This window comes from Psammomys obesus, unplaced genomic scaffold (assembly GCF_907164565.1).
Source record: "Psammomys obesus unplaced genomic scaffold, mPsaObe1.curated_primary_1811, whole genome shotgun sequence".
NCBI lineage: Eukaryota > Metazoa > Chordata > Mammalia > Rodentia > Muridae > Psammomys > Psammomys obesus.
Genome location: NW_026596244.1, coordinates 15,242,515 through 15,268,706, shown reverse-complemented (window position 1 = coordinate 15,268,706; position 26,192 = coordinate 15,242,515). Strand labels below are relative to the sequence as shown.

At 45.6% G+C, this 26,192-nt stretch overlaps 3 protein-coding genes across 8 annotated transcripts; 1 reads left to right on the top strand and 2 right to left on the bottom strand.

The window, feature by feature from the left end:
• Positions 1-434: 434 nt before the first annotated feature.
• Isg20l2 (interferon stimulated exonuclease gene 20 like 2) lies at positions 435-11,170 on the bottom strand. 3 transcript variants are annotated; one of them, XM_055596620.1, is made up of 4 exons: positions 10,946-11,170; positions 9,121-10,123; positions 2,206-2,406; positions 435-1,695 (listed from the first exon to the last, which is right to left on the bottom strand). In XM_055596620.1, the coding sequence occupies exons 2-4, from the start codon at positions 9,979-9,981 to the stop codon at positions 1,582-1,584; spliced, it is 1,176 nt and encodes a 391-aa protein (XP_055452595.1). In that variant the 5' UTR covers positions 9,982-10,123; positions 10,946-11,170; the 3' UTR covers positions 435-1,581. The 3 variants fall into 3 exon arrangements, with proteins under 3 accessions (XP_055452595.1, XP_055452597.1, XP_055452596.1); XM_055596622.1 differs by having other exon boundaries at positions 9,121-10,098; XM_055596621.1 differs by lacking the exon at positions 10,946-11,170 and having other exon boundaries at positions 9,121-10,274.
• A 255-nt stretch (positions 11,171-11,425) lies between these two features.
• Mettl25b (methyltransferase like 25B) lies at positions 11,426-19,882 on the top strand. 4 transcript variants are annotated; one of them, XM_055596517.1, is made up of 8 exons: positions 11,426-11,684; positions 15,787-15,911; positions 16,079-16,271; positions 16,718-16,780; positions 17,003-17,146; positions 17,854-18,338; positions 18,809-18,993; positions 19,598-19,882. In XM_055596517.1, the coding sequence occupies exons 1-8, from the start codon at positions 11,574-11,576 to the stop codon at positions 19,717-19,719; spliced, it is 1,428 nt and encodes a 475-aa protein (XP_055452492.1). In that variant the 5' UTR covers positions 11,426-11,573; the 3' UTR covers positions 19,720-19,882. The 4 variants fall into 4 exon arrangements, with proteins under 4 accessions (XP_055452492.1, XP_055452494.1, XP_055452495.1 ...); XM_055596519.1 differs by having other exon boundaries at positions 11,619-11,684; positions 16,059-16,271; XM_055596520.1 differs by lacking the exon at positions 11,426-11,684 and adding an exon at positions 11,689-11,721 and having other exon boundaries at positions 16,059-16,271.
• Positions 19,883-20,075: 193 nt separating this feature from the next.
• On the bottom strand, positions 20,076-25,989 carry Mrpl24 (mitochondrial ribosomal protein L24). Its single transcript, XM_055596522.1, has 6 exons — positions 25,813-25,989; positions 21,459-21,695; positions 21,286-21,381; positions 21,010-21,113; positions 20,637-20,767; positions 20,076-20,457 (listed from the first exon to the last, which is right to left on the bottom strand). Exons 2-6 carry the CDS (start codon positions 21,639-21,641, stop codon positions 20,321-20,323), a joined length of 651 nt encoding a protein of 216 aa, XP_055452497.1. The 5' UTR covers positions 21,642-21,695; positions 25,813-25,989; the 3' UTR covers positions 20,076-20,320.
• Between the last annotated feature and the right edge of the window lie 203 nt (positions 25,990-26,192).

The window sequence follows — 26,192 nt, the reverse complement described above, 5'->3', positions numbered from 1 at the left end:
CTGCCAAGCTGGCATCACCAAGCACCCTTCCTCCCCCACTGTCCCTCCCCTATGCTCATGGATTCAATCCACCCCACTCCTCTGGTCACATAACCTTTACATACCCTAAACCTGCACAGCTTAGGGTATTTATGTGACAGAGGCTTACCAGAACTTCAAATCATCTAACAAATAAGGGCTCGAGTGAACCATCCAGAGCCTAGAAATCCTTACAGAACTACACAGCCCTCCACATCTTGTGATGCTATTTCACATGAAGCAAAAAAGAATTTACCACGTGAGTTGGAGAGATGGCTCTTTCCAGAGGACCTTGGCTTGATATCCAGCACCCCCTTTTCAAGAAACTCACAATGGCCTCTAAAACTTTAGTTCCGAAGGATCTGATACCCTTTCCTGACCCCTGCATTAATAAAATACGCATTAATACACATTAATAAAATAAAAATACATCTTTATAAAACAAAAACAAAAACAACCCACCAGGTTTCTAGCATAAAAATTCATAAAAAGATTCATTTGAATTAAGAGGGTTCATTTGCAAAGTGAAAATTTGGAAGACTATTAAAACTATGTAAATTCTTTTTAAACTAAGTGGAACCTAGATTAAGTAAACTGTTATTCAGTGCTATGTAATGTGACTATACAAGCCAGCAAGCAACTCCACAATCTTTTCTTTTTCTTTTTCTACTTCTATGAGCCAGAGCTCCTCTACATACTCAAAATGGCCTAGAACTTTTGCTCTTCCTGCCTTGCCCTCCAGAGTCCTGGGATGACAGACTACCATGCCTAGCTCCAATCAGGACATCTCTGAAAGTCAAAGGATACTGTTAACAACTTTAAAACAAACAAACAAAAAACAATAGTTAAAGAATCAGGCACTGTGGTGAACACACACCTACAGTCCCAGCTCCTCATGAGGCTGGGGAAGAAGTCATTTCAGTCAAAATGTTTGAGGCCAGCCTTGGCAACAGAGCAACTCCGTTTCACTCCCCACCAAAAGGAAACACGTCCTAAAGATACGGAAGTGTGGGAAACTGTATTCCCTGGTGTGCCTTGCTCCCTTCAAAGTTAAGAAGGCCAAATGGCACAAGCACCCTGTGACATGTGGTTAGCACTATTAATGAAGTAAACAGCCTACGGTTCATCATGTTGTGTTCCATTCCTCTACCCTCCCCCAACCCACTCCCAGAGACTGAACCTAGTTATCCATGCATGCTAGATAAGGGCTCTAGCACTGAGCTTTACTCCAGGCCCTCTTTTTATGTTAATACAGGGTCTCACTAGCCTAGGCCTCACTAATTCTGCAGCCCAGGCAGACCTTAAATCTGTAACCTGTCTAAGCCTCCCAAATACCTGGGATTACAGGCCTGGGCCACCTGCCTGACTTAAAGGTGGGTTTTAACATGAATGCTTTCCCCTTCCATGAGACACTTAACCACACAGCGACCACAATAGCGGAGATGAAATGTCAATGGATATTAAGTCTCTGGTCAAGCCCCTCTCTCCAACAATTCTAGCTTTTACAGGTGTAAAGCTGGCAGAACTGTGGGTTGGTCTACTGCATGTGTCTCCCTGAGATTGCTAATTTTCTGGAGGATTCTGCGCCAGGTGCTGTTCCCATTCAACTTCAACCAACTTATACAGCTCCATGGTGGCCTGGGCATCTTCCACCGAGGAATGTCCATTTTTTCCAGCCTATAGAGGAAAAGAACATGAAGACAACAAGAACTGTTTCTTCTTTTCCCAGCCAACTCTGTACTCCCTATAACCTGCTAGCCTTCCCATATACTTTCTTCTATAGTTTATGAAGTGTAGACAGAAATCTGTTGGGACCCTCCTCCCTAGCACATCTCTGAGGTTCAATTCCTAGGAAGCCTGCTCTTGTCTAATATACTCACCACCATAGCAATGTGTATGTATATATCATATTATTTAAGTTCTGCACAGGCAGGATATGTCAGGTCACAGCAGATCTGCTGAGTCTTGTTTCTTAAATGTTCGCTATGTGGCAAGTATCCATAGCTGCATATTCTGTAGTCACTGTCATGAAGGGCCGAGCATGTGAAATGTTTGAGTGGTCTTCTTTCCCCACCATACCATCTGGTACAGTCTATAAGGTACACAGGAATAATTATTTCTCCTCACAGACAGGAAGATTACTGGGTCTCAAACTGTGTGTGGTGGGGGCACTTGGAGAGGAGTTACCTGGATATCCCGACTCAGCAGCTTCTTGGTGAGATTCTTCAGTGACAAAGTGACATTCTCTGGGCAGTCAGCCTTCCGGTTGAGGAGTGGTATTTGGGAAGTGTCACGCGTGAGGGACTTGGGGTGAAAGTACTGTAGGGCTTTGTAGTCATTGTGGATGGCATGCCCTACCACTATCTTCCCTGAGAGAATCTTCAAGATCTGGAACAGGCACACAGGAGGTGATGAGAGGTGGAGTTCTTTATATTCTGAAGGCCCAACATGCTCATCACCAACACACCACACCTCCCCCACCCCATTCTTGAAATGCTCTCTCCCACAAGTGGATTCTTCTTATGGACTCCACCTCCTTCCCCTAGAAAACTGCTTGTATAATCCCATTTGGATCCGTATCACCAGAGGTTCCATACATATTTATTAATTTTCATCACAACAATGGTTATCAGTATTCTTTTTCCCCCCTAACAGAACCTTAAGGCCTTGCATATGCCAGGCAAATGCTCTACCACTGACCTATATCACTAGCTGCTTCCTTCGGTCTTCAGTGGCACACACATTAAAGATGCTGGTCATGGGGCTGAAGAGATGACTCAGCAGTTAAGAGTGTGTACCGGTCCAGAGTTTGGCTCCTGGAACCTATGTAGGGTGACCCACAACTGTCTGGTGACCCTTTTCTGGTCTCTGCAGGCACTGCACTCATGTGTAAAAATGCATATAATGTATAATTTAAAATAAATCCTTACAAAAAAATTTAATCACTAGGCAAGGTTGCATAAACTTACAATCTCAACACAAAGAAAGCTGAGGCAGGTTACAGTATAGCCTGCGCTACAGGAGACCCTGTCTCAAAAAGAAGGGTTGGATCTGGGAATGTGGCTGAGAGGGCTTGCCTAGCATGTATGAAACTGTGGGTTTGAAACCTAGCACTGCAATAACTGGGCACATTGGCACAGGCCTGTAATCCCCATACTTAGGTAGGAAGAACCAAAGTTAAAGGTCATTCTTGGTTCTACATCGAGTTTGAGGCTAGCTTGGGATATATAAGACAAGCCTGGGATATAGACACCCTGCCTCAAGGGAGAAAAAAATAGGCCAGTGAGATGGCTCAGAAGTACAGGTTTGCGTCACCATGCTTGAAAATCTGAGTTTGATCCCTAAAACCCTAATGGAAGAGAGAATCAACTTCCACAAGTTAGCCTCTGACCTCAACATGTGTGTCATGACACTCTATCCTCACACAACAACAACCACTTAAAAAGTAAAGCTGCAGATAGGGCTTTCTGCACACTTGTTCTCAGCGTTTAAAATCTTAAGGTCTGAAGGCTATACCCAAAATGGGATGTGAAAACAGCAGTGCCCCTGCACAGCCTTCAGGGACCCCACTTATTGCTACATCTGGGTGCATCTCAGACTCCTAACCCCAGCTTAGGCAAGATGAGAGGCTTTATGATGAAAACTACACAGCATGGTAAGTCCAGTCAATACGCATGGCTCTTTGTGCCTATGCTCACAGTCCAGTACCATCTTCATCTCATTTGCCCCTTGAAGCTGGGACCATTTGCAATCAGACCCACCCAAGCCTCTCCCACACATCTGCTCATTTTTGCCCTATGGACAGGATGTACACCAGCATTTCTTTCTATCTCTCTCTCTTTTTTCTTTTTGTTTTTGACAAAGGGTCTCACTGTGTAGTTCTGGCTGGCCTCAAATGTAGAGATCCACCTTGTCCCTGCCTCCTGAGTGCTAGGATTAACAGTGTGCACCAGCACTTAGCTACTTCATCTCTGATAAACCACCTTCAGTGGACTACCTGGCTTTATAAAGAGTCACTGGAGGGGCTGGGAATATGGCTCAGCTGTCAAGAGTGCTTGCCTAACATACATGGGGACTTGGGTTCTATCCCCAACACTGTGCAAACTAGGTGTGCTGGCACATGCCTATAATCATAGCACTAAGGAAGGTCAAAAGACTAAGGTCATCCTTAGCTACAAAGGCAGGTTGAGGCCAGCCTGGGCTACGAAAAAGAATCACTGGAACTGTGTCTGGAGAAAGCCAAGAGCAGGGACCTCAAATTGCAAAGGAGACCAATGGTGCCCTCTAGTGGCCTCCTCTGGCTCTCTTACTCACTCCATTTCTCTCTCCCTATCTTCAACTCTTTTTTATTATTAGTTATACCCTAACATGGGGCTGGAATGAGTGGGTTTGCTAAGTGAGGGAAACAACCCCCCTACAAGTCACATACCTTTTATGTCTTTTACTACAGGCCACCCAGATGGCCCCCAACCAATACAATTACACTCCAATTCAGCTTTAAAAAATATATATATATTGTTATACTTTGGGTGTGCACCATGTATGCTTAATGCCCGAGACCAGAAGAGCAACCCTGAACTGAAAATACAGACAACTGAAGATGAATCACTACATATGAACTGGGAACTGAACTCAGGTCTTCTGCAAGAGCTCCTAACTGCCCAGCCATCTTTCCAGGCTGTTTTTATTTTTTTATTTTGTTTTTGTAAGTTCTGCCTACTGCTACTCACACTTTCTCCAAGCCACTTCCACACCTGCAATTCCACCCACTTCTATCACCAGCTGGCCATTAATACTTGAAGTCAACTCCACTGGATACTCTGAAGTGGATCTCAACTAGTAAAATTACTTTTACCACAAAGTTGTAACTTCCCAACTTTAGCAGCTGATGCCTTGTCAAGCAGACAAGACCTAGAATCATGTAGAGAAGAAGTTCTGGGTATGCCTGTGAGGGACTTTCTAGACTGAGCTAACAGGTAGAGGTCCCAGACTGTCAGTGGTAACCAGCTGCCTCACACTCCTGCTGCCATGATGGACTGAACTGTCAAACTATTAGCCAGAAAAATCCCTTTCTTCTTTAAACTGATTCTGTCACAGCAATAAATAAATAAATAGTGTGATAAACCTGACTATGGTGGTTTGAGGTTTCGGAAGCCCATGCCAAGCCCAATGTCTATCTATCTTTGCCTGATGTCTGTGTATCAAGGTATAAAGCTCTCAGTTACTGCTTCAGTGCCATGCCTATTTACTTCCTGCCATGATGATAACAGACTAACCTTCTAAAACTGTAAGCAAGCCCCCAACTTTTTTAAGAGTTGCCTTGGCCATGGTCTCTTCATAGAAGAACAGTAAGGCACTGGTCATGTGATTCTCAAGACTTTGGAACTGGTTCTGAAGGAGGGATATGAGTATAGAACTGTAGGTTGGAGAAGCCCTAGAATGCTGTACACAGACCTGGTGGGATCCTGGAAGAGGACAAGGACAAGAATAATGCCAACAATGGAGGCCTGGCCCATCAGAGTTAGGAGAACTTGAATGAGGCTGAATTAAACAGTAATGAACTAATTTGTTTGGCAGAAGACACTTTCACACACGGTACTGTTCAGGCGGTGTCAAAGAGACTGCTCACTGCTCTTATCTAAGTCTACAGTAAGAAGGAGCACGTAGGATGTTAAAATATAAAGAACAAATAACAGTTTTTAGGGAAAGAAGCATACACATTCAAAGTTAAAGGCTATGAAAGGGGATACCTGCATTGGGACAAGAAAGGTACCTTAAGGGCAAGACCCCACCCACAGGTGCTCCCACAGAAAGCTCCAAGCTGTGAAAACACACACTGAATGGAGAAAGCCAAATTGAGAATCCTGCTTGAAAAACAGCACTTACAAAAGAGTCTTCAATCTCTCATCAGGCATTTTGAGCTAGAAGCAGAACTCTGCAATGCGTGGCACTGATTTAAGGGCATGAAAAATGCAAGAATAAGAGGGTGATGGGGGCTAGCATAGAGTTCTGAAGGCCATTTAGGGGCCAGGCCATGTGTGGCAGGGTTGGTATCCCTTTGAGGAGGCTCTCACACAAAGCTGTGAAGGTGAAACCTAAGTTACAATGGGGAATCTAGAATTTGGAAAATGCCAGAGCCATAGTACATTTGCCAAAATAAGCTGCAGGCACAGAGTGAAGCTAGCCCAACAAAGGGGTCTGTGTGCAGCAGAGCTGCAAAGGCCAGCATACCTGTGGGCCTTGCAGTCCAGACAATTGCATCACAAGTGTAGGATGCTGGACATGAAGCTGGAGGCCCTGGTGTTTGCTCCGCTGTGTTTCAACCTCATTCTGGTTTAGTTTTTCCTTTCTATGTCCCTGAGTAGCTATGCCCCTGTACGTATGCTCCTGAGTGGTATAAGCAAATCTGGAGGGAGCAAGGCAGTAATTCATTTCATGGATTCGTCTTCAGTTCCTGCTTCTAGGTTTCTGTCTTGAATCCTGCCCTGACTTCCCTTGGACTACAACTGTAAGCTAAAACAAACCCTTTTCTCCCAAAATTGCTTTTAGTCAAGGTGTTTAATCACAGCAATAGAAACTCTAAGAAATTGGTACTAGGTTGTAAAACACTGCTGTGATAAGACTAACCATATGTTTTTGGGAGGACTGTGAAAGGATTTTGGAATTTGGGACTGGAAAAGCCATTAGGTATTACTCAAAGCTGAAAGAGCTCCTGTGTGAACCTGGAGGATGATGCTGAGAGCAGTGCAGAGGATGAAGGCCTGCCTTGTGAAGTTTCAGAGGGATGAAAGTCTCTTCAAGACTCTAATCAAGGGGCAGCTATACAGCAAATGTCTTTAGTATCAGCACTCGGGAGACAGAGGTGGAGTTCTAGGCCAGCCTGGTCTACAGAGTGAATTCCAGGACAGCTAGGACCCTGTCTTGAAAATACAAAAACAAACAACAATAACCAAAAAAAAAAAAAAAAAAAAAAAAAAAAGGAAGGAGAAAGAAACAAACAAAGAAAGGAGAAGACAACACTATTACTCTGGTGAAATCTTCTGGCAAGTGCTTCTCCAGGGCAGCACACAGGAGATGTGTTCCAGTGTGGGCCAAGGCTGCATCTCATGCTGGCAGTAAGGCAGTAAGAGTCACCAATGTGGTACTGCTTTTGAAGTCATGATGGGATCATGAAGAGGCATTGGTGAAGGTGCAGCCTTAGTTGCAGTAGAAGGCCCAAGACTGAAGGGATCATGAAGAGAAGTTGTGGTCTGGCACCATGTGGCAAGGTCACAGTCCCTGATGGAAGTCCAGGAGAGGCTACTGGTGAAGGTGTCCTTTTGCAGTAGAGATCCCAGCACCATGGGATGACCACCAAGGATAGTAACAACTTTGGAGTAGAGCCAGCCTGATCCTAAGAGAAAAGCTGTGTGTGTGTGTGTGTGTGTGTGTGTGTATGCGCGCGCAGGGGCAAGCCTTTTGGAGCCTAGAAGATCATGAGTCTCAGAATATGATAGTTAAGTTTTATAATGCTGAACTTCAGTTTTGTTTTCTTTTGATGACTGTATCCTGGCTCTTTCCTCTTGAAATACTTGTTTTTGATATTACAGGAACCCACAGTAATGAAACCTTAGAGAAACTTTGGAATTCTAAAGAGACTTTAGATATTTTAAAGAGATTGACTTTTAAAGTGTTTCAATTTTTAAAGACCATGGGACTTTTAAAGTTATGAATGTTTTATATGTGATGTTGATATTAATATGACATCTTGGAGACAAGAAAGAAAGGTTATGGTTTAAAACAATGATGTGTTTGTGTGTCAGGTTGACAAGGGCTCAACTGTTTTATGTCAACTTGAGACATATATCTGGGAAGAGAGAATCTGATTTGAGAAAATGCCTCCACAAGATTAGTCTGTAGGGGCTGGAGAGATGGCTCAGCAGTTAAGAGCACTATCTATTCTTCCAGAGGTCCTGAGTTCAATTCCCAGCACCCAAATGAGGGCTCACAACCATCTACACTGGGGTCTGATGCCCTCATCTGGCATATAGGTGTACATGCAGTCAGGGCACTCATATACATAAAATAAATAAATCTTAAAAAAAATTAAAAAAATGGCCTATAGGCAAGTTTGTGGTGCATTTTCTTGATTAATGTGGGCGGTGCCACTCCCAGGCAGGTGGTCTTGGGTGTTATAAGAAAGCAGGCCGAGCAAGCCAGTAGCAGCATCCCTTCGTGGCCTGTGCTTTAGTTCCTGGCCTAGAGTTCCAGCTTTAACTTCCCACATGGGATTATAAACGTAAGATGAAATAAGCCCTTTCCTCTTCAAATTGCTTTTGGTCATAGTGCTTTCTAACAGCAGTAGAAATTCTAAAATAAACTAGGCATGGTGGTACATGCCTTTAACCCCAGCACACCCACCCGGCTCCACCTTACCCAGCCTTTGTTTTTGTTTTGGTGTGATGGTCTTACAGTTAAGAGTCTAGCTAAGTTTTAGAGACTCTTTGTATATTTTTGAACAGTGTTTAGACAGACTGTGAAAATGTCTGAAGTTGAACTAAATCCATTTTATATTATGAAATGGCTACAGGCTTAGGAGGACCAAAAACATAAGGTTATGGCTAAAAAGTGTCATGTTTGGGCATCAAGTTGACAAGAGGTAGACTTGTGATAAATTATCTACTTGATAGGATCTAGAATTATCAAGAAAAATTCTGATTGTATCTGTGAGCTTTTAGACTGGGTTCATTGAGGTGGGAAGATCCACAATAAAAACAAAACAAAAATAACCTATTCATTCCATTGGCCAGAGTCCTAGGCTGAATAAAAAAGAATCAGAGAAGCAGCATTCATTTCTCTCTACTTCCTGACTGCTTGGTAGCTGCATCTTGTTCTTGCTGCCACAATTTATGAACTATGATAGAATACACCTTTCAAATATGAGCCCAAATAAATTCATTCCTTTGGTCAGGTATTTTGTGACAGCAGCCAGAAAAACAATTCCTTATCCAACAGGAAGCCTTCCCAATCATGTGGCAATATCCTCCCCCTTCCTAATCCTTTGACACCTCCCCAGAATATCACTTGCTGACAGTCTTGACTGTCTTGCCCCATGCTCCTCACCTGACTTCGAGCAATCTTAAAGGGTGTAGCATTTGCCATGTGGCTCTTTCGGATGCCACTCCATCTGGTCCGGTAGTCCACAATATGGCAGGGGGGGAGGACATACTCGTCATAAAGTACATCTCCATTGTAGTTCACAATGCTGCAGCGAGCTAAGGAACTAACACGCCCCTTGGGTCCTGTGCCCACCATTTCACAATCGATTGCTACCATCTTCCCTGGTAAGTTTTGGAAGACTTTAGGGCACTTATCCTCTGAATAAGCTTGGGTGGAGCATTGTGCAGCATTTTTCTTCAAGGGCTTCTGGGAGCCTTTATTCTTTGAAGGACCTTGCATGGAGTTCTGTGCAGCACTTTTCTGTGAGGGCTTCTTGGAGCCCTTACTCTCTGATGGAGCTTGGGTGGAGTTCTCGGAGGCATTTTTTTTCAAGGGCTTCTTCTTGGAGCCCTTTTGGGTGGGAGATGGGTGGCTCTTAATCTTTGGAAGGGCACTCTGAAACTCCCCTAGCAAATCTATTTTAGCCACAACAGAATCATTCTTCTTTGAAGGACCAGGGGTCAGCCAAGACAATGATGCTTTCTTGTCTATGGACTGCTCTGCCTCCCTTTTGGAGGCAGCTGCCTCTTTCTTCTTTGGGCAAGGAAGGATCTTAAAAATGCCATCTACTCTTGAAGTTTCCCCTTTCTTTGGAGGTTCTGAGTTCAATTTAGACACCTTGCTAGGGGGTTGGTTCTTTTTATTCAGAAATCCTCTCTGTTCCAAGAACCGTCGCTTCTTGACAAAACGTTGATGCTTGGCATTTCCTCCAAATGCCTTTTTTGAAGGTTCCCCAAAGTCCAAATTCAGGAGTATGGTAGACATGAGGACAGCAGATGATGGGTGAGCAGCTGGCAAGAATGGCTTATTGATGGAAGAAGGATGAGAGGCTCATTCTCTGTGGAATCCCGTAGTTCAACATGTGGAGGTCTGCAATTAGCCCTGGGGACAAAAGTAATCCCGATACCTGCACCATAGGTCCGGGGGGTAACGGGGAATAAGATAAGACCAATTCTGGAAGACTTCAATGATACTGTTCTAAGCCCAAAGCCTGGATACAATGAAGACCTACAATTCACTTTGGAGTTGGCCTTAAAAGGGTTACTTTCCCTCTCCAGATCTGTGTCAAAAAAAAAAAAAAAAAAAAAAGGAAGATGCTGGGGCTGGTGAGATAGACGACTCAGTAGTCTCAGTAGTTAAAGGCACTTGTTGCTCTTGCAGAGGTCCGGAGTTCAGTTCCCAGCACCCATGCGGTAGTCTACAGCATCCCTATTTCCAGTTTCAGGGAAATAAGATGCCTTCTAACCTCTGCAGGGCCCCAACAGTTAAATAGTGCACATATATACATACAGGCAAAACACACAATAAATCTAATAACATAAAGTGAAGATGCTGAAACTGGGAGTAAAAAGGGGGCGTGGGGTCCACGGAGTTCGAACTCTGCCATGTCTATAAAGTCAAAACAAGGGCGTTCTGAAAACAGCAGAGAAATGAAACGTCTAAGTACGTTTTTCAGTGGTGAGAGGATACAGGACAGATGTCTTCTAAATTACTCAGGCATCCTTAGCATGGCACCAGAAAAGAGCAGATCCAGGCACCGCTCTCCATCGGCTCCACGTAGGGGCGCGATCTCCTCAATCACCTCACCTGTACCCCACAGCAAGGACTTGTACCACACACCAGAGGATCTGAGTGGGGGAAACTCAGGGACCCAGGCGGGGCACCTCAGCCTGCACACTGTTGACAGTCCACGCGGTGCAGGCCATCCCCGAACACCTCTCATACTTACTCCAAGTTGGGTTCCACTAAGATCGCAAGCGTCCAGAGCCGGATGCGGAAGCAGGCGCACGCCGACGTATACCCGGACGGCAGGAGCGCGGATGGCTGCGAGAAGGGGGCCGGCGCACACGCGCCCGCTGCGCCCCCACCTCAGGCAGCGAGGCCAGCGACTCGGAGTGCGTGAGCAGCGGCAGCGGCGGCGGTGGCGGCGGCGGCGTGGGTGGGGGCGGGGGCGGGATACGCTCCCCGGCCCCTCGGGCCCCGTGGAGGTACAACTCGAAGGTGGTTGGCCGCGGGAAGCGGAACAGCCCGCCCCGGAACCGTGGCCCCACTTCCGGGGGGAGGGCGGGACCTGTAGCTGGCCGCCCCACTGTAAGCTGGTGCTGGGCGCACCTCTGTGACGTCACCGAGTCAGCTCCTGTGCAAATAGCTTTGCTCGGCGGAAGCCGTGACGTTTGACAAGTGCGTCTTGTCATTCCTACCTGGACGAGGTTGCGGGAAGCGGTGCTGTTGGGCGGGTTCGGAGTTCTTGCTTCGTGTTGGGCCTGCAGAGTTGAGCCCAGCTTGTACCTTGTACACCGGGGTACCGACCTTGTGTCTCGTCACTTCCCTCCTTGCACTGCTAGTCAGGCCGCGGGATGCCTGGCGTTTCAGCCCATGGCCTCTCCTATGAGGAACGAAGGCAGCTGGCTGTGAACCTCACCCGCGTCCTAGCGCTCTACCGTTCCATACTGGACGCCTACATCATCGTGAGGCTACTGGGCTGAGGGCGGGGTTCTTCTTATGGTGAGGGTAGTTAGCTCACTACAGAGAAAATTTAGAGACAGCTTTTATCTCTTCTGTACAAGGAAAGCTGAAGACTAGAATAATTTCTACCCGAGCCTTCTCTCTAGGAGCTCTTCCCCTCGCCCCCCAACATTTGGGCGGTGCTGCAATTGCGGTGACCTTTCCTGGAAACATACGAGGTGTTCCAGAGCATACATGTTCAGGCTTTAAATACATTTCTAGTTTTGTAATATAGCGAGCAGTTGAGCTTTGAAATTAGACAATTGAACTAGAGTCTTGCGTCTACTGTTAACATTTTTCTTTCGCCTTCCATTCCTATCCCTGTTTTCTTGACCCTAAAATTGATCTGAAGGATACTGGGGGGGGGGGGGGATGAGAAAAAGTGTCAATGTCACCTTCTGAATTTCTCAAGCCTCATTTCATTCATTGATCCGCAAGATTTTATTTTGTGTATGAGTGCTCTACCTGCATGTGTGCCTATATCCCAGAAGAGGGCAGTAGAAGATATAAATGGTTGTGAGCCATCATGTGGTTGCTGGCACTTGAACTCAGAACCTCTAAAAGAGCAGGCAGTGCTCTTAACCATTGAGCTATCTCTCCAGCCCTCTGTGCGAAATCTTACCTCTCCCTTCCCAATGCATCTGAAATTCAACTCTTCCCCGCCCTCCCTTCTTTTCACTCCAGTTGGTGATCCTCCTCCTTCAGCCTCCTAAGTACTGAGATTACACCAGCTGAAGATAAAACTTACTATTGTGCAATCTTGGGGTTTTGTTGTTTGGTTTTGGTTTTTCTTTTTCTAATTTTTATTTAGTATGCACTGGTGTTTAGCTTTCGTGTGTATCTGTGGGAGAGTGTCAGCTCTTGGAGTTATAGACAGTGTGAGCTGCCATGCGGGTGCTGGGAATTGAACCCCACTCCTTTGGAAAAGCACTCAGTGCTCTTAACCACTGAGCCATCTCTCCAGCCAGGTTTTTGGTTTTTCAAGACAGGGTTTCTGTGTAGCCCTTACTGTCTTCAAACTTGCTCTGTAGACCAGGCTGGTTTTGAACTCAGAGGAAGTCCTTGGCCAGATATGGTGCACACTTGTAATCCTGGCACCTGAGGATAGATGCAGGAGAATCAGGAAATCAGGGTTCATCTGGGCTACAAAACAAGTTCTAGACCAGCCTGGGCTAGACTATGTTGCTTCAATAGAAAAAAAAAAAATTAAAAAGCAGGGCAGATACATCATGGCTCCTGCCTGTAACCCTACCCCTCAGAAGACTGAGGCAGGACAATTGCCTTGATTTGCAGCCCGCTCAGACTAGTGTTGAGATTCTTCTCAATCCCCTGCACTGTTTATACAGGCACCTCCAAGGCCTGGGAGTGGGGAGCTGTAACTTTAGAGCAGCTTTCTCACCTTCCTAAGGCTGCAGCTCTTTAGTACAGTTACTCATGTTGTGGTGACTCCATAAAATGATTTTTGTTGCTACTTCATAATTATAATTTTACTACTGTTATGAATTGAAATTTAAGTATTTGATATGCAGGATATCTGAAATGCAACCCCCTCCAAAGGGGTCACAACCTACAAGTTGAAAACCACTGTTCTAGAGTAAATACTTCTCTAGGGCTAGTGAGATGGCACTGCAGTTAAAAGCATCTACTGCTTTTTCAGAGGGCCAGTTCTGTGCCTATCACCCACACAACTGGTGGCTCATAGCCACTTGTATCTCCAGCTTCAGGGGATTTGATGCTTCTGATTTCTGTGGGCACCTGCATTCATATGCACATACCCATCCACAGATGACACACATACATAATTAATAATAAAAGTACTTTTAAAACGTTTTGTCTAGGAGAGATGGCCCAGAGGTTAAAGAGGTTAAGAGGTCTTCCAAAGGTCCTGAGTTCAATTTTCAGCAACCACATGGTGGCTCACAACCATGTATAACGAGATCTGGTGCCCTCTTCAGGTGTGCAGGCACACATGCAGGCAGAATGCTGTATAAATAATAAATAAATCTTTTTTAAAAAGTTTTGTATAACTTGTATGAGGCCCTGGTGGGGAGTAAATTCCCTAAGTATTGCCAAAATATTTTAAAACATTGAAACAGGATATGGTGGCGTGTCACTTTAATCCTAGCACGTGGATTACAGAGGCAGGCAACACCTGAGTTACAAGCCAGCAATAGCTACATAGGGAGACCCTGTCTCAAAAACAAAACAAAACTTGCTTAAGTGTTTTCAGAATAGTGAAGATATATGTGTGGGTGTTTACTTCTGCTTGTATTTTCTTTACATAACAACTCTAAACTGAAGTGTCAGTTTACATCTTTTTTTGTGTGTATGGAGTTTAAAGTAGTTCTCCATTAAGCTCTCTGTTAGTTTCATAAGTGTTTTATCCTATGTGGTATTTGTGTTAGCTGAAATAATTATTTGTATTAGTTTTCGATGCTGGAGATGGAACCCAAGACCTTGTGCATGCTCGCCAAGCACTCTTATTTTTATTTATTTATTTATTTATTTGGTTTTCCAAGGCAGTGTTTCTTTGTGTAACAGAGCCCTGGCTTTTCTGGACTCACTTTGTAGACCAGACTCAGAGATCTGTCTTCCTTTCCTGAGTGCTGGGATCAAAGATGTACACCAGCATGCCCAGCCCTGATTAAGCACTCTTTTTTTTTTTTTTTTTTTAAGATTTACTTATTATTTACACAATATTCTGCTTGTATACCAGAAGAGGGTACCAAATCTCATTATACATGGTTGTGAGCCACCAGGTGGTTTCTGGGAATTGATAAATTTTCGTTTTGTTTTTTTAAGACAGGGTTTTTCTGTGTAGCCCTACCTGTCCTGGAACTCACTCTGTAGATCAGGCTGGCCTCAAACAGAGATCTACCTGCCTCTGCCTCCCCAGAGCTGGGATTAAAGGTGTGCACCACCACCACCTGAGTTGCTAATTTTTTTTTTTTTTCAAAGTAAACTGCAGGAACAAGACTCTTGTCTCTCCAAGTTTACAATAGATTCTGGTGTGTAAATAAAGCCTCAGAACTTTTTTTGCAGAGGGCATTAACTCTGGCTGTCCCAGAATAGACCAGGTTCACCTTGAACTCACAGAAATCCTCCTGCCTCCTGAGTGCTGGGAGAAGGTGTGTACCACTATGCTCAGCAGGAGGCCATTTGCCAGAAAACAGAATAGGTGTCCTTGTCATTGGGGTTGTGGAGACCAAGAGTCTGATTCACTGGTCGGTAACTCCCCTAATAATTAAGGCTTTTTACATTAGTTGATTATTTTCAGACAAGGTCTCACTATGTACAGGCTGGCCATAAACTCATAGAGATATTCCTGCCTCTGCCACCCAAGTAGTGGGATCTTTTGGTGTTCGACACCATTCCTGGCCCTCAAAGCCCCAGAATTTAAAAAGAACAAATGAATGAGTTAAAATACAGAGCTGTCTGTATAGGTTACTAAATAGTTACTTGTTAATGCAGTGTGTCACTCACTGATCGAGCTGTTGATGCAGATATTTTTAAAACAATTGGTAAAGTCATGCATTGTCGTGCATGCCTTGGGACAGAAGCAGATCTCTGTGGGTTTCAGGCCGGCCTTCTACACAGTAAGTTTCAGGACAGCCAAGGCTACACAGACCTTGTCTCAAAAAAACCAAACAGGCCAGGTATGGTGGCACACACCTTTAATCCCAGGGAGGCAGAGGCATAGGACAGCTTGGTCTACAGAGCAAGTTCTAGGACAGCCAGGACTACACAGAGATATCCTGTCTTGAAAAAAAATCAAACAAACAAAAAACCCAACAAACCAAAAAAGAAAGTGAGTGGAGAAAGCAAACATAAATAAGTAGGGACATAAATGAGAGGTGTATCCGGAATGCAATCTGTCCACCAGGGCATTAGTGGAGGCTGGGGCAGATGATGAGAGCTGATAGAGATGAACAGGAGATACAGGCATTTGGTCATCTTGGGCACTAACTAGTGCCAGAAAAAGGCAGGTGATCAGGTAGAGAATTGAGACTGACCCGAGAAAATGGGAATAGTAGTACAGTTCTGACTGCTTGGCTCCTTCTGCAGGAATTTTTCACGGACAGCCTGTGGGGCACACTCCCCAAATCATGGCAAGAAGCACTGGATGGACTAAGCCCACCACAGCTGGCCACTCTGCTGCTGGGGATGCCCAGAGAAGGGGAAGAGGTCAGGTATGTGTAAGCCAGAGGAGCCCTGAGCTGGGGAATGAGAGCACCTAGCCATATATGGAGCCTTGTGTAGATAGCCATGGATTGTCCTGGGCCACTGGGTTAAGCTGGTGCATTCAGGATATGATTGTGTGCTATATTCACTGGCAGCCTGGGCTGGACTATCTCAGCTACAGGTCTGTGTGGCCACTCACCCTGCTGGCCCTGAAGTCCACAGCCTGTGCCCTTGCCTTTACCCGGACACCTGGCTTTCACACCCCATCAGAATTCCTGGAGAACCCCAGCCAGAGCTCCCAACTAACGGCTCCTTTTCGGAAACATGTCAAGCCCAAGAAGCAGCATGAGATCCGAAGGCTGGGAGAGGTGAGGAGCCACCTGGAGGCCAGACTGTCTGAGAGCCCAGTACTCCTAAAGCCTATAGTTATGAAGATGTATGGTCCTTACTGCATATGCAGGAACCCAGCAACTTCAGAAGTCTCCTTCCTCAGCAAACATGCTGGAATTACATCTGTTGGTGCTGGGAGACTCCCCCGCCCTTTTTCAGTGTTGGTTGACAGCTGTGTGTGGGGGTGACTTGTATTCCTGTTCATTGCAGTCAGTTTTTGGTTTTACAGCCTGCAGGGCTCTTGCTCTTAAGGGGCAGACTAGGCAAAGACACCTACCATCATCCTCAAATTCTGGTTTGACATCTCATATATCTCTGTGGCATCCTCAGTGTTTCCCTCTACCATCTTGGCTACTACCATCCTTGTGAGTATTTGCTTCAGGAGCCAATGCCAAGAAGAGCCTTTTGTTTCCTCTTCTTTCAGTTGGTGAAGAAACTGAGTGATCTCACTGGCTGCACCCAGGTTGTGGATGTGGGCTCAGGCCAGGTGAGCCAGATTCCTAACATACTGCATACTATTTGAGTTTTGAGGGGACACCAGGAAGGCAGATTAGCCCTCAGAAGCAGGTGCTAAGAAGTGTGTATGTGAGTGTGTTTGGGGGGAGATATTATAAGCCTTTGGTAGAGCCCAGGACCCAGTTGTCCACACCACTGATAGGGTGACAGCCAATAGGGCACTGAACAGTGCTGTCCTCCCTCATGACTCCAGGGACATCTCTCCCGCTTCATGTCTCTTGGGCTGGGGTTGACAGTGAAGAGCCTTGAAGGGAATCAGAGGCTGGTAGAGAGAGCTCAGCGCCTAGACCAGGAGCTCCTGCAGGCCCTGGACAAAATGAAGAGGAGGCACCCAAAGGTAAGCTACCCTTTCTTCAGCCTGCACTATAGGGGAGAAAAAGTAAACACACACACACATACACACTATAGTGCTGGAACTGCTTATTGACTCATTTTCTACTTGCAAGTTTCTCAGTTTGAGATGGTCCCTATTATTTTTGCTGTTTTTTTGCCCCTTCCCCCAAAGCATCCCACAGCTCAAAGGCACTTTCTAGTTTGTGTAATTTCCATACCAGTATGTTCTCATAGCAAACTATGATGTAGCCATATGGTTACTATTATTTGCTGTACTAGGGATGAACTAAGTCCCTGACCCATGGTCACGTATTAGACTCATTACCAACAAGAAAACATGAAGAACTGGGATAGAGCTCTGTGGTAGGGCACTTGCCTGAGCATCCATGAAGCCCTGGCTTCCACCCTCAGCACCACCAACAGAAGGAAAAGGGAAAGTGAATTAGGTATGGTGGTACATGCCTGTAACACCAGCACTGAAGAGGCATGAACAGGATTCATGAAGATTTGCCTGCTTAGTCAACCTATTGAGCTCCAGGTCAAAAAGGGCTGCAAAGACCTTATCTCAGCCCCTATGCTACCCAAAAGGAAAAGGACAATAACCTGAAGATGAAAAGGTCTACAGTCTTCAGAGTCTAACTCTTGTGCCTAGCTGTTTCAGAGGACAGTCACCCAACTTTGCATCTGCCTTTGTTTTTTCTCCCTCCACAGGTGGCACAAAGAGGCCCTCACCACTGCCCCCACCATGTGGTTCAATGGGTTAGTCCCACAACTCTGTGTGAGGAGCTTCTGCTTCCTCTGGAGATACCAGGCCAGTGTAGTACCCGTCTGCTACTCACGGGCCTTCATGCTTGTGGGGATCTGAGTGTTGCATTGCTGAGACACTTCTGCTGCTGTCCTGAAGTGGTAGCCCTGGCCTCTGTAGGCTGCTGCTACATGAAACTCAGTGACCCTGGCAGCTATCCACTCAGTCAGTGGGTGGCTGGGCTGCCCAGCCACGAACTACCCTACAGGCTCCGGGAAGGGGCCTGCCATGCCCTGGAAGACTATGTGGAGAGGCTACAGAAAGCGGGTCCTGGTCTGCAAACACACTGCTTCCGTGCAGCACTGGAGACAGTCATCCGACATGTCTGTCCTGAGCTTCGGAGGCCTGGCGTGCAAGGAATCCCCAGGGTTCATGAACTCAAGATTGAAGAGTGAGGTCTGGGGAGTCTCCCCACCTATCCACACTTACTAGCCCAGCCAAAGAAAATGTGTGTGCCCAGAGGAATGGGGCATTTTATTCTGAGGGCAGACTGACTACATAGTGAGATTTTGTCTCAAAAACATAAAACAGGCAGGTGTAGTAGCTCATGCCTTTAATCTCAGCATCCAGGAGTCAGAGACAGACAGATCAAGGTCAGCCTGGTCTACAAAGTGAATTCCAGGACTACACAGAGATACCTTGTCTTAAACACTCACACAAACTTCTATTTAGACTAGGTACTATGGTCTGCCTGGGGAGCCTAAGCTAGGAAGACTACTTGTACTCAGTCTGGGGCCAGCCTGGGCAAAAATGACCTTTTAAAATGCCTATTTAAGCAAATCAAGGTAGAAATCAGCTTCTAGAAAAAGGTTTAAGTAGGAGGGGAAGTTTCAACTAACTGACTTATGGCTGGTCCCACAGATACGTGCAACGAGGGTTACAGCGAATAGGTCTAGATCCCCAGGTGCCCCTGGACCTGGCTGCCCTTCAGGCCCACCAAGCCCAAGAGAATCGTGTGACTGCTTTCTTCAGCTTGGCCCTCCTGCTGGCCCCACTGGTAGAGACACTGATTCTGCTGGACCGGCTGCTCTATCTTCAGGAGCAAGGTGAGGGGATGAGGTTCTGAGATTCCCTTGAATCCTTGTAGTGTGCTGGGCCTGGCCATTGCCTGATGGGTGGGCCATTTGTTGACAAATGTAGATTTCTGGCAACACCTCCCAGAAGACTTGTTTTGGTTTTAAGATTTTTGTGACAGCCAGGCGTGGTGGTGTATGTCCAAAATCCCATTACTTGGGGAGGCAGAGGCAGGCAGATCTCTGAGTTCAAGGCCACCCTGGCCTACAAAGTCCAGTACAGCTAAGACTACACAAAGAAAACCCTATATCCAAAAACAACAACAGAAGTGTATGTACACATACGCCATGCTTTTGGGTGTCCAATTTCCTGGAATTGGAGTTGCAAGCAGTTATGAGCTACCAGTGTGGGTATTAGGAACCAAATTTGAGTATGCTGGAAGAGCAGCAAATGTTCTTAACCACTGAGCCCTCACCAGCATCCATGAGATGAATTTTAAGCAGTGCTGCAGGCATTGAGAAAGCACATGGACTGTCAAGTCTTCTCACTTTGGAATAAGGAGCTATGCTACAGGATGGGCAGAGAGCCTGGGTTGAACTCCTGTTTCCTTTCTAATTAGCCCTCACTTTCTCCTAGGCTTCTATGCTGAGCTCTTGCCCATCTTCAACCCTCAACTCTCTCCCAGAAATCTGGTACTGGTGGCTACCAAGACACCCCTGGGTCAGGCCTTCTCTGCTCTTGAAACTGAAGACAGCTGACAGTCTGAAACCAGCAGGTGGCAATGTGACTAGGTATTATGTCACCATTTAGAGTACCCTGCATTTCCCCGGGATTCAGATTTATACCCTTTCTCTCCCTTCACATGTAAAGTAATAACTGTAATTTTTATTTATTAAAACTCTTAAGTCCTGTTTCTGTAAATACTTTGTAATTTTTATCTAGTTAACTCCTATTTCTGTAAATAGGGAAAAGAACAGAGGGCCTTCTCACTTCTATGCCCAAACACGAAGGACCTGCCCCCAGGAAAGCTAGCATCTGCCTAGTATGTCCTGATAACAAAAGCTGCACCATGACTGAGCTCCTCAAAATGCAAAAGGAAAAAGGGTAATGTGGCTAGCAGCTGAACTCGAGGCGCTTTATTGTTGTTTTAGGAAGAAAGGCTTCTACCCTCAAAGTGAAGACTGAGCAGACACCTTTAATCCCAGCACTAAGGAGGCAGAGGCCAGGCAGATCTCTTGTGAGTCAGGGCCAGCCTAGTCTACAAAGAGTCCAGGGCAGCCAAGGCTACACAGAGAGAAAGCCTGTCTCAAAAAACAAAACAAAAAAAAGACTGAGCAGGTAGAAGTATTACTCTCAAGCTCAATACCAATAAATTTTCTTGTGTCTTCGAGTCTCCTGGATCCCCATGGCCTCCATCACATCTTCTTCTAATGTCTTTAGTCGGGCCACGTAAGTTCTTTCTAGAGCATCTTCCACTGATGTGTCCTTGGGACCATCTGTTGAGTCAGAAGAAAAGAGATGGTAAGTTTGCCACCTCCTTAGTTAGGGATGGAGCCCATGACCCTGCTCATGCTAGGCAAGTCTTCTACCACCAAGTACATTCCTAGCCCCACCAACTCTGCTTGTCTTCTTACACCTCACATCCCTACCCTCTTCCTGCTTATCCCCAGCTTACCAGTCCATGTTTCAGGGACAATGCCATCTGCTCTAGGAAACTCAGGTTTGGGGATAATTCTCCCAGACCTTGTAGAGACTCGAACCCGCTCTCCTGACTCGGTAAATCTCCACTGGATCTCAGTGGGTTTCCTGGTAGGTTGGGGGAAAAAGTCTAGCTTAGAGCCACTCTCCAACCCAAAAGTGAAGGCAGTGGTTGAGGACCCCGGGTGTCTCTCTCTCGTATCAAGGTTACTGACAGAATTGTGTCCAAGAAACAGACCCCAGAGTTCCAGAGTATCCAACACACAATTCTCATGTGATGAATGGGTATGACCAAGATCAATGTGCATTCAAGAGTTAGAAGCCCCTTGACCAGAAGCCCCTGTGCTTGCCTGTCCACGGGGTCGACTAGCTTGACCTGGTGATGAAGCAAGGGGGCTTCACTAGCTATCATAGTCCCTCGGTGATCTTTGGTCCTGCCAATGTAGCGGTAATGCTGTCCAAGAGAAGGCAGTATCAGAAAGAAAGTATGTGAAGGGGATTTTGCCCATTATTGCTTAGCATATTCAGCCCAAAGCCCCTCAACCAGTTTCCTGTTTTCCCCTGCTGCCCTTAAGAAAAGGACAGATGGGGAAGACTTCTCAAGTCCCCAGCCTCCTTCCACTCACCGTGTTCAACCCCTCCAGGACAACCCAGTTCCGCTGCCGAATGACTTGGACCACTTTGCCCTGCTTCCCAGCATCCTTGCCATCTAAGATTTCCACCTGTAAGAAGATGAGAGGACAAGGAAAGGAAACTGTTGCCCACAAACCTTCTTGTCTCTCTGTCTTGAGGTTCTTACCATGTCTCCACAGAATAGGTGCCAGTCATCATCAGAGATGGGCTCTACCACTACTGGGCGCCGCCTGCTCCATGGGGGGTTCTTCCTTTTGTCTGCTAGGGAGCCTGGACGGCTCATCCCATAGCGGTAGTGAGGTGAGAGGGTGGCTTTGGATGCCAAGGCCAGCAGGGCAGAAAGACGCATGGCTAAATGTAAGAAATCTCACCAGTGAAAGACTCAAAAAACTTTCTTCACCAGCTGTGAGTCAAGAGAAACAGAATGAAGATTTGAACAAAGGAACTTTTTGTTTTTTGAGACTGTCAAAACCCTATTGTAACTCTGGCTGACTGAGAACTTGTAATGAGAACTCTGGAATTTTGGCTTCTTTAAAATAAATAAATAAACAAACAAATAAATAAATAAATATGTTTTTGTTTTGATCCCAGGTGTATGGACGGGCATGGGTCTGCTTTGGACTGTCCGCAGCAGCTGACTATGATTTGCCTCCTGTTCTAGCAGCCACATGGTTTGCCAGCTGTTGATAGTTTCTGTGACTGAGTGATATTTGAAATTCTGGGTATTTTTTAGAGGATATATAAATGTTAGGGCCCTGGGAGGCATGGTTGGTGGTTGGTGGTCATTGGCGGGAGGGGAGACAGTTGGTTGAGGTTTGTTAGCAGTCACGCTCAAAAAAATAAAAGGAATTAGATGTCTATCTGTCTCTCCCCTCTATACTGTTTCTCTTCTCTCTAGTGATAGGGGGGTTAAACTGGGGTGGGGGTAAAGGGTGGGAAAAAGAACCCATAAAGTAGCAAAGACAAGCTACAACTCACTATGTAGACCAGGCTGGCCTTGAACTCTCAAATCCTGTCTGCTTCTGTCTCCTTTCCTAGTGCCAGGACTAAAGGTGTGTACTACCACACTCTGCCCCCAGGAATGTTATTAAAGCATTTACTTCTTCCATAGTGGACTTCATCTCATTCCCACTTCTCAAGAGTCATCTTTACAGATGAAAAAAGGAAGGAGGTTATGTAACTTTCATCCATGGTGACAAAGCTAGAATTGAAGCATTCAAACCCCCATATATCTGACTTCAAAGTAAAAAATTCACTGAGGCCAAGGACCACACTAATTAGCTTCTTGGATTGCCATCTCAGGAGAGCTTGGTACTGAAGATACTTAAGACAGTTATCACATGGATATGTGTACAGTAGGAAAACAGATAATAGAAGAAAGCACCAGGACAGAGCCTGAAGGCAAGCAGTCACAAGGCAAAGTGAACAGAAGGGTAGCAAGGACAATAGCTTACAGTGTCCTAGCTAACAGGTCTAGACATTAGCACAACTGACTCCGCAATGGAAGTACATTTAGACCATAAACTCAGCATGTAGACAGCACTGCTGGAGGGTGTTTGTGCACTGTGTATACAAATGCTGGTCTCTGTGCCCAGAGATGTAGTTACAGTCAGGGCGTTGGCACTGTGACTACTATGAAGCACCCCAGTCTCCATGTTGTGTAAAAACTGTTCTCCATTGCCTCCTGATTGGCTAATAAAGAACAGCCAGGCACAGTGGCACACACCTGTAATTTCAGCACTCTTAGGAAAAAGCAGGCATCTCTCTGAGTTCAAGGCCATCCTGATCTACAAGACGAGTCTAGGACAGCTAAGGCTACATGAGAAACCCTGAAAGGAGGATGAAGAGGAGGAGAACAAGAGGAAAAGGAAAAGAAGGAAGGAGGAGGAGAAGAGGAGAAGGAAGAGAAGAAGAGCTAAATAATAAGAAGAAAAGAACTAAACAGCCAATCGCTGGGCAGGAGAGAGATAAGACAAGACTTCCAATCCCAGTGAAGGGGTCTCAGGTAGGGACCAGAGAGAGGAGTCACCATGAGGACATGGATGAAAAAGGAACAGCTGGAGTGAGACTAAGAAGGTAGGCAACAAGCCACGTGGCTGATAAGTAGGCCAGGCCAGCATAGCAAGGTTAGAATAGCACAGTATCTGCCTGGCTATTGTGCCAAAAGCTTTTAATAAATATAAAGGTCTCCATGTCATTGTTTGGGAGCTAGGATGGCCATGGGTGGGGGGGAAACTTACATTTTACAGAGTAGCACCAAGCAAAATGAAAACAAAGACTTTATGCATCAAAGTCCATAGTTCTGGAAAAGTTCTAAATGTACTAAGCTTGCTTTTTTGCTTCTTTAGTTCTGCTTCTGACTAACTGTTCTTGTTAACTGAAGTACGTCAACACAAGACATGATTTTTGTGCTTAAAAGCTCACCATTAGAAATGCTTGGGACTACACTGGGATCCCAAACACCCAGTGTAGTCACTCTTTGGCTAATGACTTTCTGTTGGCTTGAACCAGTGTTTGAGCTGTCTTTTCTGGTAGATACCATCCTATCAGATGGGAAAAACCCATTCCTCCCTAAGGATAACTTTTTCTCTAAGACTTAAGGACCCCCAAGCCTATACTCTAAGGTTGTTGACTCTTTAAGTTTCCTCTCTAAGTATGTGCTAGCAGATTCCCAATTTTGGATGGTAGGCTACATTAATAGATTACTAAAATAATTGGTTTAAAAAAAAAAAAGTGGGCTGGACAGATGGCTCAGTGAGTAAGAGCACTGTCTGTCCTTCCTAAAGGACTAGGGTTCAATTCCCAGCACCCACGTGGCAGCTCACAGCTGTCTGTAACTTCAGTTCCAAGGGGTCTGACACTTTCACACTAATGCACATAAAATAAAATTAAATTATATATATATAAAAAAAAGTATTTTAAGCCAGGCCTTCCAGCTACTTCAGTGGCTGGGGTAGAGTAATCACAAGTTCAACACCTGCTTGGACAACTTCATGAGAACCTGTCTCAAAAAGTAAAAGGTGAGGCTGAGGAGATGGCTAAGTAGTTAAGAGCACTTGTTCCTTTTCCTGAACCTGGATTTGAGTCCCAGCACCCACATGGTGTTTCACAACCAACTGTAAGTCCAGTTCCAGGGAACCCAACATCCTCCTCTGGCCTCCAAAGGCATTAGGCATGCAAGTAATGTACGTACATACATGTAGGCAAAGCACACATTAAACATTTTTTTAAATGAATAAATCTAATTTTTAAAAAAGATAAAACAAAACCAGATGTGGTAGTGCACAGACTTGTGTAATGCCAGCATTTGGTAGGAAAGAAATAAGTTTGAGGGTTGAGGCCAGGCTACATAGAAAACCCTTTTTAAAACTTTTAAATGGGGGAGGAGGGAGAGAGGCTCTGCAGTTAAGAGCAGGTATTGCTTTTGCAGAGGCCCATCCATACCTCCAATTCTACCCCTACTTTGACCTTTGCTGGAACTAGCAACATGCATAGTGTACATATATACATGCAGATAAAGACTCCTACACATAAAAATAATTTTTAAAAAAAGGATCAATGATGAGTGCAGTGGGACATGCCTTTTACTCCAGCACTTCGGTGGCCGACCTCAGTGAGTTCAAGGCCAACCTGGTCTACATAGTGAGCTCTGGGCCAGCCAAGGCTACAGAGATCAAATCTCAAAAAACAAACAAAAACCCATTAACTGAAATAAAATGCTGACCCATAAATAAAATAAAATGTGCTGACCCATGACTTGAGATTCAAAAGCATTAATGATTACTTTGAGTTCAAGGCCAGCGTGGCCTACAGTAACCTACAGAGTAGTCTGAGCTACAAAGTGAGTCCTAGCTGAATCAAAACAACAAAGCAAAAAGTCTCAATGTAGATGCTAGCCTAGCTCGCAGTAAGCTTTCTGAACAGTTGCTATGGCAGGGAACCGTACTAAGTGCCATCTCACAGAATCCTAAGGGCAGAGATGAAGTTGCCCCTACTCTGGACATTTTTTTTTTTTACGCTGTATATATGTGTGTGTGATGCTGGTGATCCAACTTAGGGATTCACATATAATGGGCAAGCATTTTGTATAATCGGGTTATTCCTCCCTTCTTTATACATCTCAGGATAGGAGGGGAAAAGCCCACTGTTAACTTGACGCTCGAGAAACAGAGGGGCTTAAATATTTCTATTCAGATCCAACACTAAGGACTTAAGGACCCCAAGCCTATACTCTAAGCACTACTGACTAACAAATCGGAAAGTGAGAATTTCAACGTATTTGGTCTTCACAGGACCCAGGAAAGGACGCAAATATTAAGATCCCGTTTACTAGCACGGAAACCGGGCCTAAGGCAGCTTCTTGCCCTCGTGTGTGCTCGCGCGCTTTAAAAATCCTGAAGGCCCCGGGTATACCCCCTCCATCTTTCCCTTTGGTTTCCTACACAACCAGGATGCTAGTGTCACTTCCGCGGTGGAGGTGGCTTTCTTCTCAGTGCAAGCACTTCTCCTGTCAGACTCACCCAGATCTGAGGATAGCTTCAACCTCCTAGCAAAGAGAAACCCAAGGAAAGCGACTGCGCCCCAGTTTAAGACTAGGGAAAGGCAGTCCCTTCACGAATCCGCTTTACGACGTCTCTGGCGCAGAGCGGCCTCACCTTTCCCAACCTTTCTTTACACGTGCGTGCTCTACTCCAGCAGTCTCTACCCACTGGACTTATGGGAGATGTAGTCTAGTTGCGGAGCGGAAGCTCTAAAAAAAAAAACAAAACGGAAGCTTGCTGGGAACTGTAGTCCATCGCTAGAAAATGAACTGGAAACAGGAAATTTGGACAACCGTAGGAAATCCAGAGTGTGAGAGGCATGTCGGGAATTGCAGGCCAAAGATAGGCTGATTCGCCGC

Coding starts and splice junctions, on each gene's coding strand:
- Isg20l2 (XM_055596620.1), bottom strand. CDS start 9,981: ATGTCTACCATACTCCTGAATTTGGACTTTGGGGAACCTTCAAAAAAG. Junction 2,407..9,120: donor TTAAGATTGCTCGAAGTCAG/GTGAGGAGCATG, acceptor TGCCTGTTCCAG/ATCTTGAAGATTCTCTCAGG. Junction 1,696..2,205: donor TGCTGAGTCGGGATATCCAG/GTAACTCCTCTC, acceptor TTTCCTCTATAG/GCTGGAAAAAATGGACATTC.
- Mettl25b (XM_055596517.1), top strand. CDS start 11,574: ATGCCTGGCGTTTCAGCCCATGGCCTCTCCTATGAGGAACGAAGGCAG. Junction 11,685..15,786: donor TACTGGACGCCTACATCATC/GTGAGGCTACTG, acceptor CTCCTTCTGCAG/GAATTTTTCACGGACAGCCT. Junction 18,994..19,597: donor GCTCTATCTTCAGGAGCAAG/GTGAGGGGATGA, acceptor ACTTTCTCCTAG/GCTTCTATGCTGAGCTCTTG.
- Mrpl24 (XM_055596522.1), bottom strand. CDS start 21,641: ATGCGTCTTTCTGCCCTGCTGGCCTTGGCATCCAAAGCCACCCTCTCA. Junction 21,114..21,285: donor TCCTGGAGGGGTTGAACACG/GTGAGTGGAAGG, acceptor TCTCTTGGACAG/CATTACCGCTACATTGGCAG. Junction 20,768..21,009: donor CTAGTCGACCCCGTGGACAG/GCAAGCACAGGG, acceptor CCAACCTACCAG/GAAACCCACTGAGATCCAGT.